The sequence below is a fragment of the Wyeomyia smithii genome, chromosome 2 (genome assembly GCF_029784165.1).
Source record: "Wyeomyia smithii strain HCP4-BCI-WySm-NY-G18 chromosome 2, ASM2978416v1, whole genome shotgun sequence".
NCBI classification, from domain to species: domain Eukaryota; kingdom Metazoa; phylum Arthropoda; class Insecta; order Diptera; family Culicidae; genus Wyeomyia; species Wyeomyia smithii.
In genome coordinates this window covers 38789337-38810718 of record NC_073695.1, presented here as the reverse complement: position 1 = coordinate 38810718, position 21382 = coordinate 38789337, and the positions used below count along the sequence as shown (strand labels likewise).

The following is a 21382-nucleotide window of genomic DNA, read 5'->3' as shown; positions in this document are numbered from 1 at the left end:
ATTGAGGCTCCTGGTTATCGCCTCATTGCATCCAAATTCTTTCATTCTCTTTGAATTGCATAGAAGCATAGCAACAGCTTGTATGCAATCAACTACCATGTGTTTTCATCAAGTGTCAACTTTGGAGTCGTCATACCTGATCCAAACGTTACGCACTTGAAGATTCACTTTGAATCAATTCAATATTCCCGAGCGAAGCTCACATGCACTCAAAAATTGCTATCACGAATAAGGTCATAATTTCTACCTGTCAATTCAATTAAGTTCACGTCATCTCTTTAACGAATATTGTCTTCGCCACGGCGTCTTGCGTAGAACCTTGGTAGAAGTAATATAACAAATAGTAGGAGAAGTAATAGTAAAAGTAGTAGTAAAAGTGATAGTAGAAGTAGAAATAGAAGTACTAGTACAATCCTCGCGAAATAGTCCGTATGTGAAAGCCTGGGGCGACTCGCATGGATAAACGATAAAAATAATACAAGGCAGCTCACCACGAAAAGATACGCACTTGCCAAGCTTTTTTCGGCACAAATTGAATCCTACAAGCTACGAGTTGCCTCCTCGCTTCGAGGTAAAATGTGCACCGCAAATAAACCGCACCCCGGGTGGCCAACGAAACGCAAGTCGACGAAAATCGCGTCCCGGGCAGCGAAACGGAACTTAATTCCGTCGGATTTTAGTGCTCGTTGAAACTGGCGGCACAACGTGGAAAAAGCACTTTCCCGCGGTGTTACAGCGTTCGTTCGCGCGTAATAACATCCATCGTACGTCGCGGAACATGGGCCCGCTATCGCTAAATGCAGTTGAGTTTCGGTGAAGTGCGCGAGTGAAATAAATTTTCATAATGTGTTTCTGCTCGGGATATTTATTGCCAGGATGCTCTGGAATACACACAGCGGGAACTAGCTTTTTCCTTCTTCTCGTGCCGGTGGCATGGGCCATCGGTTGTTGGTCGTCGCCGTCGTCGTCGTCGTCGTCGTGCTTTCCGACCACAGGAAAAAAGACCGTTAATGAAGTTTGTCTGATTTAACGCGAAAATGCCTGCATTTTGTGTGTGTGCAATAAAGCGACAGGCAGCGAGCATAATTCCTGTCAGAATTATGTTGAAAGCTGTTGGTGGTAATTTAGCGTTCAATTGAATGTTGGAATTCTAGTGTAACAATAGAGAGTATGAGGTTGTGATAATGATATGACTTTTCTGTGACCTCATTTTACCCATTGGATCTTAACTGCTGCCGGCAAAACGGCAACACAACACTGGAACTGGAAAAGGCTGTAATCTTGGAATGTTTTACACCCCCACAATTTGTCTGTGTTGAAGCGAGCTATTTTTAGCTTGGCAACACATTCAATAAAACATAAAAGTACGAATGTCAGTGCACTTGCGGGGTATCACTGTAGCTGTTTATTCCTCTTGTAACTGTAAGTACGGCTGACACAGACAAACGGAGGAAATGTTTTTCGGCATATTGAAAGTCTTTGTAACTATTTGCTACGTGGCAACTTTTTTATTTTAATACAAAATAATTGTTAGAATTAACATTGAAAATTGTTATTCTGTGATTTAAAATATATGTTTTACACTTTGTAAACAAATTCTTAAAAGTTGGTTGGAAGAACAGCAAAGGGCAGGGGTTTGGCAGACAGTGCGCCGGTCGACGGGAGGTTGTGACGTTGTGGGAAAAATACATTTGAAAGTCAAATAAGCTTTTTTATGCTACCCCGCGTTCGCTTTTTCCCGAACCTTCGTTTCAATTCGACAGGTTTCCGCTCCCGCGTTGGAAGCCTGGTCGCGTTTCGCGTATCATCCATACTTTTCTTGTTTTGCTATTTCCATTCAACATGCTGTCAACTCGTCAGCATTTCAGCTAGCGACGCGTGATGGACGCAATTTCCCAGGAGTGCAATTTTGTTGACACGTTTTTTTTTTCGTTTGTTGTTGCGGACAGTGCGACAATCTGGGTCGATTCGTGTGCGTGCTATTGGTTTCAATCACTAGTCGAATAAATAACGTTATATTCTGAGGGAAAAAGTGATCAGTGCGAAGGATTTTTTTGTAGGTGTCAACTGGCAGTTGAAAAGCAATAGTTGAAAGGTATTTGGTTTGGTACAACTTAAAAAAAAAACGAACATCTCTTTTGCAGGGGTTGGCAATCACATTTCTTTTATTGCCCTTGATGTTACGCAAGCGTAAATAAAACAGAAACATTTGTGAGCCATAAAGTGTATTCATATCACACAAAAAGGATCCTACATGATGCATGGTTTGCGTTTCATGAGTCTCCGTTGTTAACGATTCTTGGTGGAGGCAAAAATTGACTGTGGTGCGGTGATTGAGATTCAAAGTACGTTGGCTTGCGTACGTCCTCCGATGTAATACCATGATTCACATTTCACAACTTACTGATTTCAAGCGTCATTTTTTCATATTCTTTTTCCGGGGTATTGATTCCTGAACTTTCATTCTTGTCACAGTTTTGATTCGGTTTGTTTCTTTCTATATTATGTCTAATTTGTTTCAAACTTCGATTGAGACAGAATAATGTTTAAGAATTTTCTATCTCTATCTTCAGAATCTAGGCATTCATTTCTTTTGCTGTAATGCTCAAGAAGGCTATTAGATTCGTTTCGATTTAAGCAATCAAAGCCACTGGAGCAATTCTCACCTACAACGCTAACGCTTCGCTCACGTTCTTTTCCACTTTGCAGAAAATGGCACTGAAAATTCCATTCCTGCTGACGGTTTCCGTTTTGTGGCTCTACTGGCTGAAGGTGCCGGACGTGGCCAACTCGTATGCCTCGGTTACGTGTCACAGCTTCCAGCAGATCGGATGTAACGTTTTGTACGACTTCGTGACCCACAGCGCCGTGCTGGATAAGGTTAGTGTTGGCAGTTGTCGTAAGAAAGCCTCATTTTTCACGTGCTTTGCTGAATAATAAAAGGCGGCTTGATTGGCGCTCTCTTATTGCTACTTGACACGTTTCGAGAGTTGACAGTGGCCGTTTAGAAAACAGAACATTAGTTTCCCATAGAAGCGAAATTGCCCATTTATTTTTTGTAGCTCTGATACTTCCCAGCCACTGCGTATTCAAATATTACCTGTTTTTTTCTTGTTCTCTCATATGCTCGCTCATGCTGGAAACGAAAACTGCGCCGGATACGGTGGTGGCGATGACCCACATTTTTGGCCATCCTGCACATCACTGCATTGCGCTACGGAAAGTGGTTGAGTGTGGTATCATTCGTGGCCAGCGACCAGCGCCCGCTCGGGGTTGGAAAATCCTACAAAGTAATTATGGGTGAGTATGCGGTTTCGTAAACGTCAGTAATATTTGCACTACACTTTGCGGGGAAATTTTCATAAATTGCTTGCCCAGATCAATCCGTTCTGCATTTCAATGTGACGGAATACGTTGCGGGTCGGCATATAGCGTTGGAATCGGCCCCGAGTTCGTTTCATCCGCGAGTGGAATTTTGGTTCCACGCAAACAATTTAATGTCCAAAGTTCCTCTGTTCAACCCGGGACAACCGTCCATCGATCGGAGTTCATCCTTGCCGGTGGTGCCAATGGTCGACCGGTGTGGAACCGCAAATGTCATTAGCGGTGAGCAGCTGAAATATCATCACCATCGTCAGCGTCATCATCATGACCATCAGCACCGGCTTCGGCCAGCCGAGGCAGACTGCCAGACCAGCGCCGGCAGCAGTCTCAGTTTAAAGTTTTATTTCAAACATAACTCACTTTTATTTCAGGTGATTATGGATACTTTCTGTGGGCCCCTTTCTAGTTAGTGTTGGCCAGAAGCCGGTTGAGGACGCTAGTTTTTATTTTAGTTCGGCTACACTATTTTTATTTTAAAGATGTGGAATAATGCTGCACTGGAAAATAAGCTAGAAATCAGATAATTGAATTATAATAGCCAAAACAAACATTTAATTTAGCGAATTTCCGTTCTAAGCAAACAGCAAACTGAAAAAAAAAAAAACTATGAAATTGGAGACCAGAACGAGTTAAGCGGAAATTCTCTGATTAAATATTGTTTGACATTCAACGAAGAAATGCTAGGTCAGCTCCAGCCCATGTAATTTAAAAAATTACCTACGATTTCAACAACTTCAAAAAAAAAAAAAAAAAAAACAAAAACTCAATTATACGCTTTTAGCGTAGTTGTTGGTTATTTGTTTATTTCCTTCAGCCGGACTACACAGTCTTAATGAGGGGCGATGAGGAAAAGCCTTTTAAATACTTATTACATAGCACATTCACAATCGAATACATAAATTGTTTTGTCAGGTGAATAAGAAAGAAGTTGAACCTTTTCGCCAAAACATGGATGGAGATCCCAGGATTATTCCAGACTGTCCTTCTGTGTTCCACTTCCACGTTTGGTTTGTTTAGCGCGATTCACCGTGTCCCGGTAACGTTTGATCACTGTATTCATTATCGATTTCGGTAGTTTTCAGGGTTTTCAACGCAGGTGTGCACGTTTTTTTCTCGTCTTTCGCGTTCAACTAACCTTCCAGATCAAAACAACTACAAGGATTAGAGGCGCTGCAGTACACACAAGGAAACGGCAAAATGCTAAGTGGAACAAAACTTAATTGGTGTGGTTGCATGGGTATACGATATAATACAGCATTTTTGGGCACCGATGCAGTTTTGATCTTGAATGAGATCAATCATCCGCTGAAGTTCCCTGCAGTCTACCATATTCCGTTTGATGAAATATATTGTCAAGTCGAGAGAATACATTATTTCTACTCCATATGAAAGCAAGCAGGACAGCAGGTCGTTGAAAAATAACGAGAATAATAGTGGACCAAGGATGCTGCCTTGGAGAACATATGAGAAAGTTCAACGAAGACTGACCAGATATGACTTTAGCTAACGTGTGAAAAATGATGAGACTCATAAACGGTGCGGTTTCAATTTGATCACCGTTTTCCATATTTTTCAGGCAATATTACGTAAGCTGAACAAAATTTGTGCTAATAGATATACCGAAAAAGAGTCCGTGTCGATCCGGCGAAAAGTCTCCTGCCAAAGTGATGTAAATCCGCGATAATTGACCACATTACGTTTGTATTCTTTTTTGTGGACAGGTATCATGAACTACACAGTGTAGGAAATATAGATTCTTCTATCTACCGATTGCATTACATATTCGATTGTCTTGGGAGTTATCACATTAGCATATTGCATATTTTTTCAATTCCTTGACTCTAAGACGCTTCAAAGTTCGCAAGAAATTCGAATCGTACTGGTAAAATAACTCGTTGAAAATACTAACGAACTACTCAACAGCGTTTTGAACGTTCATAAGAGGGTTCTAATCAGTATTAATTAAGGCACAATTGAGAGCTTCGTAGTCTGCCCAGTTCACAATTGCATACCACAAAGTTTTGTTACATTCTACGGAAGTAGAAAGGGCATTTCCTCAAAAGCCAACAGTCTAATTTATCAAATCCACCAAGATGAACCATCTTGTCTTGAGCTTCTGTTCAGTTAGAATCCGGAATCACTTACTGCGGAAAGTGACCCCTGCAAGAACTTTTTTACAGTGGTTTGTTTAACTTGTGTTTCGTGCAGTGAGTTGAAAGTTATTCTTAATGGGAGCCAAAAGGAGAGAAAAAAATCTACTCACCCACGTTGATAACACTAGTCAATACAGGTGCACTCCAAAAGCTCAAACCGGAAAAAATGAAAGGTTATAGCTATTCAACCATTTCTGTGAATTTTGGTGTCCCAAGCCATTACCGTTTTTCCAGAGACTTAAATGAGTTTTCTCGTAAACATAACGTTAAAGCGACGAACCCGGCGAGCAATTAATATACGAACTCTCACGTTAGTTGACGCATTTTGGTAATAACTAGGGGCACCGAAATTCATAGGAGTGGTTTGAATAGCTTTAATCTTTTATTTGAAGCAAATATCAAACCATATCATCTCACTGTAGTCTGAACACTCGAAGTGATATCCGATATCATCTGGCGGTATCAGGTGATATGCCGCGTAGTCTGAACAAGGCATTAAGGGAGGATGCTACTACCTTTTCAGAAAAATGTTACCTTTAAGACATCAAGTAGTCTAGCACGGTGATTCCACAGACTTTTATTGAAAAAAAAAATGCACCAAAAGATCTGAGTACATCATTCGGTTCGTTATGACGTTCTGGATCCCTGGTCAAAATTTAAAAATCGTCGTATGATACATTTTAAAGCAAGGCCCATTTAATAGTCGTAAAGTACAAAAAATTATATAAAAATGATGTAATACACATTGTAAAGCATGTTTTTCAACCACCATTTTATGGAATAACCTCTTTAATATTCTTTAATAAGTTTTATAATTCATGACATTTACAATCAGTGGAAAGATTTATTCGAAAGTCTCACAGTGCACAGTGGTCTTTATTTTCTATACTCAATGTCTTCAGTAAGTTTGTTCCATAAAACAAGGCCTTACCTTTGACGTTTTCGGTTTTTCGATCAACCACCTAACAGTTATATATTTTTTTTATAATTTTCAATTTACCAGATTGCTTGCTTCAGCAAAGTTATAGAAAAATTTGAATGAAAGAAGAGCAAACTACTACGGTCTTTTATCTGTACGTTATATACGACGAAAGAGTTTTTCTTGGAACACGCTTTTTCAAAATCGTTTTTTTTTTTCGTTTGAAAGTTTTTCTGAAAACATAACTTTTTTCGCTCTGTTTCGCCCCAGTATCGACCTGCTAGCAGCTCCAAGGCACACCGTAAATTTTGTCAGAAAGACTACGATCGAATGAGCGGCCGCTGCTCTGTTACTGTGGGTCGAGCCAGTTTCTAGTAAGCCATCCTCTTGATGCAGTGATCGGTTCTACAATGAAGACTAAATTTCTGCACGCTAACTTTCATACGTGACAACTAAGACTCTGAGAAGCGAAAAGTGGAACTTACTTCAAAAGTACCTTTCACCTCCATCCTAACTTAATGGTGTCTTCAGAAATATTGTTTGTATTATTGACCTTTATGATCAAATTTTCAAATGATATTAAAAGTTTACTAGGGTAATCGCTCCTATAATCAACTCAGTACATATATTCATCTCATCACGCTTTTTTGATCAATTTATCATCCAATTTTACCATATTTTCAACGTGAAACTTTCAACCACTTGACAAAACCGAGAACTGATTCAATTTCAAAATTTGTAGAAATGTAACTGTAAATTGGAGAAATGAGAGAAATAAGATAAATATGGGTCATTTCATGTCAAGTGATCAGGCAAATGCAACGACGCTCTCTGATTCACTTCAAAATGAATAAAATGACTTGTTTTAGGTCGAAACTGAAAAATCCAGAGTATTGGGTGAATCGGACAAACCCCCTCCAATTGTGGGGCCCTCCATTTTTGTATTTTTTGACAAACACTCGTTTTCCACGTTTTAGAAAAACATCATATCTCAGAGGCCGTAAGAGCTACAGACAATATTGGACACTCTTTTTAAAGGTTATTAAATTTACAATCGAATGGCATCATCAGATTTTGCAAACAGTGTTGTCAATATTGATATTTTTACTTTTAAAAACTAAAATTTCGTTTATCTCAAAGAACCCCAAATTTTTTTTTAAATCTGATGTTATTAATGTGTTTAGCGGAAAATTTTACATAAGAATCACCTATTCACAAAATACAATATGCGCCGTCGCGGAGATATTCAACTTTTAAGATAACGAGCTCGTTAAATTCTCACAACAAATGTGACCAAATGCTGAAACGCACTCGGAACAAAAGCACTATTTCACATCTCAAGTGTGGGTTTCTCATAGCCTTTTTGATGGTTTATTCCTTTGTTTTCATAACGTGGTTTCTGTCAAAACATACGCAGGTTGATTTGAGTCTTCACGACAGTGAAAAAATGGTGTGTTCAATAGGTTTGTGTTTAAAAAGTAAGTGTACAGCTGAAAATCACAATCGATCGTACTTAACATCGCGAATGGTTTATTATAGAACATATAAAAATATTAAACTTTTCTGAACAAACATAATTCTTTTTTTATTGGATACAAAGTAATAAAATATATCATTTGGAATATAGAAATTTAGTTTCTGTACTTGTTTTTTTAGTCGCATTCTACAAGTATACGGTGTTTGGAGGAATTATTGGAAGAAAAAAGATGCTAAAATATGCTATAGCTCTGTAAAGAAAAGGCCTGGAGATGTGAAATCTTTGACAAAAATGTGTTTTCTCAGGTTTTTTTTACGCGCGGGATACATACCTCGTAAAAAAACCGCGTTAATTCGAAAATCCGCGTAAAAAAACCGAGCTAATTCAAAAATCTGCTTAAAAAAAACGCGGTAATTCAAAAATCCGCGTAAAAAACACGTTATTTTTCAAATCCGCGTAAAGTAGTCCAGCAAGAAGGGCTTTAGAAAATAACCCGAGACGCTCTAGAACCAGTATTTGAGTTGTCCTCTTTGACGGTCATTCCGGATCTTTCGGTGGGCGGAGGGTATTTTTTGGACTAAGTCTTTTACTAGATTAACACTTAAACGTTTCTGGTTCTGAACCCACGTTAATTCGGAAATTCGCGTAAATTTTTTGAATTAGCGCGGTATCGCGTAAAAAAACCGCGTTAATTCAAGAACCCGCGTAAAGAACCGCGTTAATAAAAAAATCCGCGTAAAAACCGCGATAATTCAAAAATCCGCGTAAAAAAACCTGACTGTACAAAAATCAATATTTCAAGAAATCTTAATTTGAAATGCTCTTTTATTTTTTTACTTGTTCTACAACTTTGCGAAATTATCTCTTAACACAAAAAGTCAGTATTTTTAATAATTAAAAACCTACTGTAACATAGGCTCGCCGTACTCCCATATGGGAGAGTTGGGACAAATGAAACCTACAACAATTTGAACAAATTGAATCACTTAAGTAAAAATTAGCTAAAATATGCTATAACTTTGTGAGGACAAGTCCTTGATATGTGTGGTCTTTGGTAATAAAATGTGTTTCGTATGGCCTAATAATTCCACCGAACAACATTTTATGCAAAATGCAACTGAGAAAAGTACAAGAACTAAATTTTAAGTAACTTCCACATAATATACCTAATAATATCGTACCTATCTTCATGGAATTATTTTTGTTGAGCAAAGTTTTACATCTTCTCCAACTTCGCAAAATTGACTATTCCTCTATCACAGAACAAAAACGTCAGTTTTGTTTTTTTTTTATAGCAAACTTTTCTTAACTTTTGACAATTTAAGGTCATTCATGCAAACAATTGTTCCGAAAACACCACTAAGCTAAGATAAATATGAAAGATGCTATAGAATCAAGTTCTACTTTTTGCCTTTTTATACCACTGTGCAGTGCACAGTGCACAATGGTCCAGGAACCGAATTTAGCTCTATAGCAACATTTTAGAAAAAACTTTCTTCTACAAAGTTGTTACATATGATAAAGCGCTCATTTAAAAATTATCAAAAATTAGGGTGACCAATATTTTCGATGCAATCAAGTATCTAACTTTTTTAACTTAGTAGATAGAAGAATAATTTGTTCTACAATGTTATAGCTCCATTAATTTTCAGTAACTTTGTAAAAAAAGTTTTTCTCTATCTTTGAAAACAACTGATTCATATTAAAAAAAACATATTTTACGCTCTTTTTTATTTCAAGTTTCATCTCAAAACTGTCTTTGAACAATTACGATTAGAGTTTTTTAAGAGAAACAATTGGCAATGCTGATATCGTAAATATCTCAATTTTACTCAAAGTTATTAATATTTTTCATCAAAAAATATGCGTTTTTCATTAGTATGTCATTCATGGGGCAAACATAAAAAATATCTCTTGGTCTCATCTTGAAGGGCATACTTAACTTTATAATTGGAGGAACTTTTAGAAATATGTATTTTTTTCAATTTGAGTAAGTTCAATTTAAAAACAAGAAAATTTCAATAATTTTATACATTATGCATATAAAAGCACCCAGATTTATTTTTTGGTATTTTTTCTTATAACTAGACGTAATTATCTTTGATTTGACCCAAAAAGATCGAAAATCGATCAACTGGTTCGAAAGTTATGAATTTTTCAAAATAAAATACATCGAATATAGCCGTTTTCTATGGTCACCCAATTTCGGAGCTAGTCCCCCTAACAACCCAACGAAACAATACGGGTTTGATTATTTTCAACATAGATGCATCCCTGCGATTTTGAGCACAATTGAAGCACTTTGCGTGACCAACTTCGAAATAGGGTGACCATAAAAAACGACTGTGTTCGATGTGTTTAATTTTAAATAAATTCATAACTTTTGAACCGGTTGATCGATTTTCGTTCTTTTTAAGTCAAATTAAAGGTAATTACGTCTAGTTATAAGAAAAAATACCAAAAAATAAATCTGGGTGCTTTTATATGCATAATATATAAAAATTATTGAAATTTTCGTCTTGTTTTTAAATTGAATTTACTCAAATTAAAAAAATAACATATTTCTAAAAGTTCCTCCATTTATAGAGTCAAGTATGCCCTTCAAAATGAGACCAATAGATATTTTTTATGTTTGCCCCAAAAAGAATGACATACAAATGAAAAACGCATATTTTTTGATGGAAAATATAAATAACTTTGAGCAAAATTGAGATATTTACGATGTCAGCATTGCAAATTATTTCTCTCAAAAAGCTCTAAAAGTCGTTCGAAGACAGTTTTGAGATGAAACTTGAAATAAAAAGTTAGAGCGTAAAATATGTTTTTTTTTAATATAAATCAGTTGTTTTCAAAGATAGAAAAAAACTTTTTTTACAAAGTTGCTGAAAATTAATGGAGCTATAACATTGTAGAACAAATTTTTCTTCTATCTACTAAGATAAAAAAGTTAGATACTTGATTGCATCGAAAATGTTGGTCACCCTAATTTTTGATAATTTTTAAATGTGCGTTTTATTATATGTAACAACTTTGTAGAAGAAAGTTTTTCACTAAAATGTTGCTATAGAGCTCTAGACCCAAATTTCCCCCTAAATTTGGTTTCTGGACCATTGTGCAGTGGTCCAATAATGTAAAAAGTGGAACTTAATTCCATAGCGCCTTTCACCGTCATCCTAGCTTAATAGTGTCTTTGGAACAAATGTTTGTATAAACGATCCGCATAATTGTCAAAAAATATGAAAAAAGTTTATTATAATAAAAATAAGAAAGTAACTTTTTTTGTTAAGAGATAGAAGAATAGTTTATTCAGCAAAGTTGTAGAAGATTCAAAAATATGAAACTTTGTCGAACAAATGAAAATCCTTTCTTTTTTCGGTACAAAGTTATAAAGTATATCACATGGAACTTACTTAAAAGTTAGTTTTTTGTACTTAACTTCTGTTAGTTGCATTTTACACGAAAGTGTTGTTCGAAGGAACTATTGGGGCACACAAAACACACATTTTTGCCAAAGGCCATATATCTACAAAGCTTTTCCTTACAAAGCTATATCCTATTTTAGCTTATTTTTTCGATAACTCCAAGAACGTAAAGGTTAAAAAGGGGCAAGAGGAATCATGATGTCAATACTTTTCCTTGAAGATAAGCTGAAGTACTATAAACTCTTTTAGGTTCCATTTGTCCCAATTCACCCATATTATAGTACGGCGAGCATGTGTTACAGCAGGTTTTCATATATCGAAAATACTAAATTTTTTGTGTTGAGAGATAGAGGAATGGTTTATTCGGCAAAGTTTTAGAACGTGCAAAAATATGAATCTTTGCTGAACAAACAAAATTCCAAACTTAATTGGGTACAGAGTTACAGAGTATTTTCCGCAAAAGTTACTTAAAAGTTAATTTTTTTGCATTTAACTTTTGTTAGTTACATTTTACAAGAAAACGTTGTTCTAGAAAAGCATACAGAACACACGTTTCTGTTGAAGGTCACACATCTCCATGACTTTTCCTTACAAAGTTATAGCATGTTTTATCTTATTTTGTCGATGTGCGGTGTTTGAAAAGTACGATATGATCGCTCGCCTTTATTTTGAGTTACCGTCAAGCGCAACATCGTTTGATTTCGTCACTTACCAAGGAGACACAACCCTCCCTCTCCGTCGCAGTCGTGGAGTTGCAGAGGTAAACTCGGTCTCCGACAACAACGACTGTTATACCTTCTTCCTTACAATCTCCTTCCTCACCCTTGTCACCGTAAGGACGTTACCGGTGCCGTTATACAGCGGAGGCTACTAAATTGTTGTACATTGAATATGGTAAACTAATCCCAAGTTGCCATATACGTAGTTCTCTGTGCAACTTCACTATCTCAGATCTATCACGGAGGAATGTGCGGTCGTCAAGCTAAAGCTGAAGCTTATCATCAGTTTCGTGCGGCGAAGTAGGGTAAACAGCTATATTACGCCCCCCCTAAGGAACATCGTCAATATTGTAATTATGGTTATCACAAACAACAAATCTTTTTTGCAGTTGGATACACTATTCAGTTGGTAATGCACTGCTATCATTTTGTTTTGTAATAACTGTTACACAAAAACACCAAAATTTTATTAAAAAATATGATTAAATCGCAAGCTTTCCAATCTACCAAGGCAAAACGCCCCAGATGCAGTATAAAATGCCCCGTTCAATAGCTTTATATGCCTCAGCTCAGCACGCGAAGAGTAACAGCGCTTGAAGCCTCAGAAGTGAACGCCTAAGCAATGAACATATAAACCCGACTAGCGGTGGGGCATATTGCCCGGAGCAGAAGTGTAGCAGAAGGCGTTTTATACATATTTACCCTATGCTCTTTGATAGAAGCGACCTGCGAATGCCAAAGTAGGCCTGATTTTGCGTCATTATATCTCCTTGCTTGTGTTATTGTCGGCGGTTACCAAGGATTCCAAGTATACATACTCATTCTGCGCCGTCCACAATCACTGTCCGTGGGAGGTCATATACTGTTTTGATTCAAACTTTGAACAGTCTCAAACTTCGAACACTTCAGAATAAAAATCAAATTAATATAGCTAGTGCAATCAAAGGATAATTAGGTGCTATATTCCATTCCGTTCCTTGGAACATCTTCTATATTGTGCGGTATAGCTCTTGACTGTAGAACTACTGCCAGGGAATAGCAGGGGTTGCAAAAAGTAACAGTTAGTGTTGAGCGATTAGTATTGAAGTGTTTGAAGTTTTGACCAATTTTAAAACCAAGAGAAAACAAAAAATGCATTTTGAAGAACGCTTCGTAACTTTTGACGAATCGTCAGCTTTGTGACTCATGCAGCAACTTTTGTTGAACGCTTTGTTAGTTTTTGCTGAGCTATCTTATTTATTTGACGTTTCAGCAACAATGAAAAAATACCGAACGCTCGGCAAGCAAGTAAATTATCGAACAGATTACCGATGGCTCAGCTGTTAAAAACACAAAAGAATGTTTGCTGAGTTCGGCAAAAGAATCTAAATGTATTTGAATACCTTTAAGGAGAGTCGTGCCTCTCGTTTCCATACCCGCTCGTTGCAGTAAACCACCAAAAGCAATTTTGAACAACGTGCAGGATTGTCCATTTCCTTATCTCAACCCTTTGCACGCCTCGAAGTTATTCGAGTCTATGGTAGCTTTGATCAGTCGTCAGGAAAACCGGAGTTGTGCATGATTTGTGTTTGAGAGAGTATCGTTCTCTTCCTCCCAAAGCTAGGAAATTACCCAGAGATGAGGCTCTACATATTGTTCTTTAGCGACCCAATTTACCGTTCAATATCCAGGATATCAAGAACTGGGGTACTACTATAATTTCAAGATTTACTTTCCAGTTCTATTGAGTTATTCGAGGAGAACTGCTTCCCCCTACACATGTCTAAGCTCGGTGTACGGGATCGGTTAACCTTCTCAAAAAATGCACGTGTCATTAGCCTTAAACAGTTTCTCCAGCTCTTCACGATCTCGGTTCTCTTGCTGGCGCTTCTTTCTCTTTGGGATCATGGTCAGCTCATTTCGAGTTCGTCCAAGAATTCGCGACTACGAAGGTACTGACTGATATTTATTTGGTTTTTGCATGAGAAAAAGAAGGAAAGAAATATTTTTGCCTTTGTCATCACACACATTTTGATAATTGCATATGTGAGTTCGCCTAGGAGCGAACATCCTTTTAAATCTCTTTCAACTTCGTAGTCGCGAATTGAACCACCTAATTCTTCCAGCTCCTTCAGAAGGACCTCGTCAAGCAGGCGCGCGTAGTCCTCGGCAGTCGTGGGTTGTGAAACTGACGGATGTTTGGCCGAGTAAAAGAACTTTGAATTTTGGTGAGTGAAACACCATGGATAATTTGGATTGCCATGTACTGGTAGTCTGAGTCGATATCCGCACCCCAAAAAGAGCGAATGTTTGTGATATTTGAGAACAACCTGCCATTGATGAGAACGTGGTCAATTTGGATTGTTGTTCGGTGATCAGGTGATCTCCAGGTGGTTTTATGGATATCGTTGGCTAACTTTATGGATAACTGCGAAGTTGATGCTTCATTGGACGTTGACATTTGTTTCGGTGTGTACGCTGTGAGACCTTATTACCGGTCTGTACATCACTTCCCTACGGAGTTGGAGTTCATATCCCTGATGACGATCTTGATGTCTCATGGTGAACAGCTGTCGTATGTTGCCTCCAATTGCGCATAGTACGATTGCCTTCCAGTTGATCCCGCGATTTTACATTCTACCCATTAGGGACCATACTTAAATGACGTAGCTTTCAAGGGGGGAGGGGGGATATCATCATCTTGTGACAAGCTGTGACAAGGGCGGAGGGGGGGTTGTAGTGAAATCGACGTAGCATTTTTTTTAAAGACTGTTTTTTTTGCAGGAAAAATGTATTCTAAAAATACACTAAAACATTGCACAAAATATTGCAGCGAGATCTGCCGAAATGTTTTTATCTGTGCCATACTGAAATCTTCTAAAAGCTCTGCTACATAAACAATCACTTGGATTTCCAAACACACAATCTGTTTTGAATACAAAAATCGTTGCTTTTTTGTAGCTTTAAATGTGTTTCTGTGTTTTCTGCAGATATGGATCATACTACACACTTAGATATTATCATCGAGTACGGTAAAATAAATTACCGAATTTTCAACAGCTGAGGTAAAAGTCTTTGTATTTATTTATTTATATGTTTATCTCGGTAATACATCAAAACACCGAGATTCTGTAAAAGCAAAAATCAAAAACTTGTCAAACTTTAACGAGATTTTCGGTAATGTTTCGTCGAGCTACTCTGAAATTCGAACTGTCAAATTATTATGATTAAAACGATTAAATATACAAATTAATTTATTAACTACTAAGTCAACTGATTCAATTAAATACAGCATTGTTAAAAACTGGGGAGTTTGATTGCTTCCAGGAAATAAACAAACATCTATCACTCTGCAACTTCCATCCTGCGAAAAGAGTTGATAACCTGCGAAATTGAGTGAAGAAAGAATTAATCGTTTTCTTCGAATTTTTCTCGCAGCAAAAAACAAGCTCTGAGAAAAAATAGTGTATACTCACTCAATATTTTAGTTAATCAGATCATTGCAGATTTTTTTATATAATAATAATCAACCGCAAAATCTGCTCCTTTTTTCTAAACCCGGACACGAAAAAACTGTTAGTGTGTGTCCTGAAACACGCGTTATTCTGACAGCTCAGTTTGCAGGAATCTCGTTGAGAGCGTTTTTGTTCGACGAAATCTCGTAAAAAAACCGCGTTAATCCAGAAATCCGCGTAAAAAAAATCACATTAATTAAAAAAAACCGCGTAAAGTTAACCAGCAAGAAGGGCTTTGAAAAAACCTGAGACGCTCTAGAACTAGTTTTTAAAATTTTCATTTTCATTTTCATTTTCGGGTGAACTAGTTTTTGAAATTGTTTTAAAATTGACTAAGTCTTCTACGGTTCTGGTTCCAAACCCACGTTGTTTCGAAAATTCGCAAAAAAGTTTTTGAATTAGCGAGGTATCGCGTGAAAAAAACCGCGTTTGTTGAAAAATCCGCGTTAATTCAAAAATCGCGTAAAAAAAACCTAATAAAAAAGTCCGCGTATAAAAACGCGTAAAAAACCTGACAACTTGTATTTTTGTACGTTTTTTCAGAAGCGCAGTGGGGGGGGGGGGGTTAATCGAGTGCTACGTTTTTTTTCAGGAGGGGTTTAGTTTTTGTGACCAAATGCTACGAGGGGAGAGGGGGGGCCTAAAAATCATGAAAAAAATGCTACGTCATTTAAGTATGTTCCCTTAGGGAGACTTGATCCCGGGGGAGACTTGATCCCTTCAAGGTATCTCACTGGTGAAATAACATATGTTGTTCAAATATCCTAGAGAAATGTGTTATTTTACATGAAACAGTATTCCTGTTATGAAAAATTGGTATAGAAAACCCAGGATCTAAATTATACTAGATTAAAAAAAAATCGAGTCCAAGCACCACCAGAGATTTTTTTTTCAAATTTAAGATTTCAAATGAACCATCTATGATCACCACTTAAATATGAAATCCATAAACATAAGATTGATAGATATGTAAGCTAAAAGAATTGGTAATGTTTAAACCGATTTCCCATAGAAAACTATTCAAAAAATAAGTTTGCTAAACTAGTTCTAGCAGCAGTTTATAATGCAAGTGTCGAGCATCCATCTGCCATAAACGTTTCACTTGATCAACAAGCAGGGAATGTTTCCGCAGAAAAATCATCTGCTGATTCCACTGGCGCTAAGCAGTCCAGAACGCGACGTGTACCAAAAATCGAAACACCCAAGCTTCCGAGAAAAAAAATGCCGGCTTCAACAAGTTCCAGTAGGTTTTGCACTTGCTCAAATATCAATTCCGATCATCGAACAAGAACCCTCAGATTACCCTCAACCTTTTCCGAGTGGAATCAAAACACCAGAAGAATTTCCCGAAGACCATTTCCCGAAGCTTCACCCCGCAAAAATACCAGGAAAGACAGGAAGCGTGGGGAGACTCAGATCATGACGGACACTCCGGTTCGAGTAAAAATCGAACAAGAATTCAAGGCAAAGCAGATGAAGAAACCTAAGGAGAAACAGCAGAATAAGAAAACGGAACCACGCAAACTTTAATTTTTTTTGACAACCGAATAATTTTTTAAAATAACTTTTTTAACCATTTGAGAACATATTTTAGAAAAATTTTTAACCAACAGCATTTCAGTAGCAATAAATTGTCTATGAAGTAAAATGACCCTTGAGTGTTTACGTAATAAACGAACGATTCCTCAAATTTTACATCTACATAAGGCAAAAAACAACATGTTTTTCGAAAGGGGGATCAAGTGTACCCAAATGAGGGATCAATTCTTCCCTAGTCTGAGATTTTTTGAAGTAGAATACTTCTCTCAGGAAGTTCGGCTACATAGGGATGTGAAATGAAAATCTAAAACCGAAAAAAGTGAAAAATATGTCCAATTTCAAATGCTAATTAATCGGTTAGTATTCGATGAATTTCCTTCGTTCTTGCAGCAATAGATTGGAAAATCTTCTAAGATTCTTCCCAAAAGAAGATAATTGTAATTTTATTATTTACACTTTTGTACTATTGAAAATAGTCAAGCCTTGCCAAAACGAAAAATTCGACCTCTGATTGGTCGTTAAATGATTGCTTCCCAAGCACGGTCGACAGGATCATATACCTTGCAATTGAAAACATGCTATTGGGCCTATATTAGAGCCTGTTTCAGCCGGAGCCGCTCATAATAGTTCTAGACAGCGACAACAGCAGTCGTCCTCCATTAGCAGCAGCACTAGCAGTGCAGTAGATACAGGCGATGGCGGAAAGCGGCCACAACTGTGGCGTAGCAATAATGGATAGCGCGCTAGTTGCAGCGGATTCCAGCAAAGATAGCAGCTGGGCCAGCTGATGCAGGGACAGTGGATACCAATGGCAGCGTATAGCGGCCACAACTGTGGCATGGCTATGGATAGCGAACTAATTGCAGCGGATCTCAGCATCGATAGCCGCTGATGCAGTGAGGCACTTTAGTGCGATAGTGGGCACTAGTAACTGCATTCAATGAAAAGTTGACTCATTTTGACAACACGTGAGTCGTCTAGTTTTGAGTGTTAAATCAGCATTCCATTGTTTACTTTATCACAAGGAATACTTTATTCGCCCTGTCAGTGATAACGCAAAGATGTAATCGGCATCTTATCCGATACTAAAATGAACAACAAATTGTCTTTTTCAGGTTGAAATAAAAACTTGATCGAAGAGTTGATATTTTCTAATGAGTTAATCCACATTTTTAAATTTGTAAGTTATAAATTTCACTTCATCTCCGTGTCTCAAAACGAACTGAATTATCTTTTCCTTCAGTCATGAGCACGACATCCGAAAAAATTTCATCTAAAAACTTAAAAATTGTCAAGGCCCAACCATGACAAGGAACTTAGTATATTATTGAAAATGATCAATCCTTGTTGAAGCGCAAAATTCGATTGATCTGATTAGTCAACGATTATTTACTAGAAAAAATGACTGACACGCAAGCAGCCGGGTAATCTTTCTTGTAAAAGAATTCTACTTTAATCTTGCGGTCGTGGCTTTGCACACAACCCTCCTGTTTTTTCATTTATGCATGTTTTACAAAAATCCCTAATACTGCTTTTTAAAGCAATATAACTATGAGTTTTTTTTTATGGTAATCAGACACTAATATGGTTCATCCAAATCCGCAACAGAAACATATTTTGAATGTGTTTTCTTACAAATATGATGGAATTAAGAAAACGGGATCAAGTCTCCCCAGTCTCCCCTACACAAGAACCCGTTCCTAGCTCGTTTGTTGTTCCACCGCTCTGGTAAAACCGACCCTCGCCGCCACATACTTTCCACACCTTCTCACCATTGTGCATGCAGAGTCTCGATGCCAAATTTGCTTGGTTCTAGCTGCAGCGACAAACACTTGAAGTTTGGTGTAGAAAATCAAATTTAATGCGGCCTGTCCATTGCAAGTCATAGAGGCATTGTAAAATTCAACGTGAAGGAAGGGTTAGTGGGAAGCCTGAGAGTATATTCATGCTTAAGTCCGACGGCATCGAATGGCCTAGATTCTTCTAACATTGGAATCCACGACCAAATGCTTATCGAAACGGACTTTGTAACCTTGCGGCTCTAATTGTTAGATATTTAATAGAATTAAAGTAAAAAAATGGTTCTGGAAATATCCCAATTGGATGCTCTTTGGCAGTCAAATACATCTTAGAAACAAAAGAAACAATATGAATAAGATCAAATGTGTTAATAAATTTCGCACTGATATTGGAAGAGACAGAAAGGTTTGGAGGTGTGCAATGATATAACCAAGCTCTCTAGCATTTTGAATAACCCTCAGCGTTTCAAAATGACGGTAGTTATTGAAGTGTGTGGTTCGGATAACGCAGCCGAAGTTGATTGTCGAAATGACGAATAAGATAACAGTTTATATTTCTAATATTAAAAATTATTTGAACGAACTTCCGCAGAGCTTATTTCCCTTTTGAATTCTCGAGATAAAAAAATGCTACGCCTTACACTTCAAAGGACTCAACTTCGCAGCTCGCTCCATCGCCTCCCAAACAAAAAAAATTGTACGTGAATCAGCATCAAACTGTCAGCCGGATGATAAGATCACACAGAACTGGCGCACAGAAAGAAACTGCTTGCTTCTGATCTGAGTAGAAGCGAAAAAACGTAGGTAAAACATTTTATACAGCAAAAGTGAAAAGGTGGAATCGTCAGTGTTGTCGACGTTGCCTGCCTTCGTCATCGTCGTCGCCATGGCCGGGAAAGCTTTCGAGTGGAATTTAAAATTTAATTTTCAAACACTTTTCTCCGCACGTTTTGCATATTTTTTTTCCTGTCGAGGATTTCGCAGGACCACTCGGTTGCTTTTTGCTGCTGCTTTCCTGTTCTGTGTCCAGAGTAGGTTTGAATAAGCGGACGTAAATCCATGTAGCGTGGGTGAAGCAAGATTATTACAGTTGATGTAGAATTAAATATGTATTTGAACAGCTTTTCCAAGATTTTGTTTAAAACTACCGTAAGCTTCTAAAAAAAGTTCTAGATTTGTTTCTTTTGGCTAGCATAAGTAGGAAATTTGAATAATCATTGTAGGCTCGAACAGAACAGCTTCTAACATAGAACATAGAACTTCTAACTAGCTCTATTCACATTTCAGGAAACACTGGGATCACTGTTGCGGCTCACTCTACAGCAACAATTTAGAAGATCACTTCGGCACCTGGAGTTGATTTTGAACGATTTGAACGATCATCGGTTGTTCTAGAGGGATTTTTCCTAAATCCATTCGGCCAGCGGGTTTTCCGTCACTCTTTGAAGCCGCTGCCAAAGAGGACCTGCCATCGCATTGAACAGTTGCTGCAGCAGATCGGATCCACTCTAGTGGAGGGAATGTTTGTTTCTAATATGTATAAAAAACATAATGTTGAAGAGCAGAAAATACAGACCTTGAAAAAGTTTTGCAGAGATGTTATGAAGTCCGAATCCATTAGCTTGGGTTGTGCGTTCGGCACTGGTCGATTAGCAACTAAAGTTTACTCATGCTTCAAAGTGATTTCCATGGTTTGGGTTCTGCACTGTTAACTGCAATAATTTGATTCGTATCTGTTATTATTTTCAGTTATGATAATGTTTATTCTGTGGTGATCAATTTGGTTAAATCGTTCGTCATTGAATCATCGGATACAGTAAAATCACGTTTTATAGTTAGTAATCAGAAAGTAGAAAGTTAATAATGCATACTTAATCGAAACATTTCTTCAGCCCGAAATTACATCTAAAAATCAAAACGCTAACTCAGAACGTAAAAATGCTCGAAAAGAGAGCCAATGTTAACAGAATAAAAATACATTGAGAGCTAACGCTCAGAAACTAGAAAAAATGTCAGGGCAATGATAAAACGGGTTTCGGAAGCTAAGCGGTTTCTTTTATGTGGGTTTTTTCAAAAAAAGTCGTTTTTACGCGGCATATTTTTGGTGGTTTTTCATTTTCTAATGTTGATTCAGAGTGTCCGATGAGAGTACGCAATCCTATTACTGAATATTCACTGATTGGGTCTAACCTTTCAATATATTTTCTTGATATTCAGCTCGATTCGCAGATAGAAATAACACTGCTATTAATTCTTTTTTAAAATTATTTAGCAGAAATGATTAAAAATGTACAAATGAAGTTATTTTCACGCGGATTCAGAATTTATTCAGTGTATATTTAGAATCAAGAAAACTGATTGTAAAGCATATACCTAAAAACAGCGTAAATGAATGCGAATATTTCAGAGAAGAAAATGTAAAAAAAGGTGGGATTAATTGTTAATGTAAACAAGCAGTCAATAACTCGAAAACTAG

At 37.3% G+C, this 21382-nt stretch overlaps 1 protein-coding gene across 2 annotated transcripts; it reads left to right on the top strand.

Annotated features, from left to right (window-relative positions):
• The first annotated feature begins 1763 nt into the window (after nt 1-1763).
• On the top strand, nt 1764-20495 carry LOC129724747 (uncharacterized). Of its 2 annotated transcripts, none has more exons than XM_055679890.1 (5): nt 1764-2095; nt 2710-2880; nt 3225-3300; nt 3379-3755; nt 20194-20495. In XM_055679890.1, exons 2-5 carry the CDS (start codon nt 2713-2715, stop codon nt 20299-20301), a joined length of 729 nt encoding a protein of 242 aa, XP_055535865.1. In that variant the 5' UTR covers nt 1764-2095; nt 2710-2712; the 3' UTR covers nt 20302-20495. The 2 variants fall into 2 exon arrangements, with proteins under 2 accessions (XP_055535865.1, XP_055535867.1); XM_055679892.1 differs by lacking the exon at nt 1764-2095 and adding an exon at nt 2175-2345.
• The last annotated feature ends 887 nt before the right edge of the window (nt 20496-21382 follow it).

Coding starts and splice junctions, on each gene's coding strand:
- LOC129724747 (XM_055679890.1), top strand. CDS start 2,713: ATGGCACTGAAAATTCCATTCCTGCTGACGGTTTCCGTTTTGTGGCTC. Junction 2,881..3,224: donor ACAGCGCCGTGCTGGATAAG/GTTAGTGTTGGC, acceptor CGCTACGGAAAG/TGGTTGAGTGTGGTATCATT. Junction 3,301..3,378: donor ATCCTACAAAGTAATTATGG/GTGAGTATGCGG, acceptor TTGCTTGCCCAG/ATCAATCCGTTCTGCATTTC.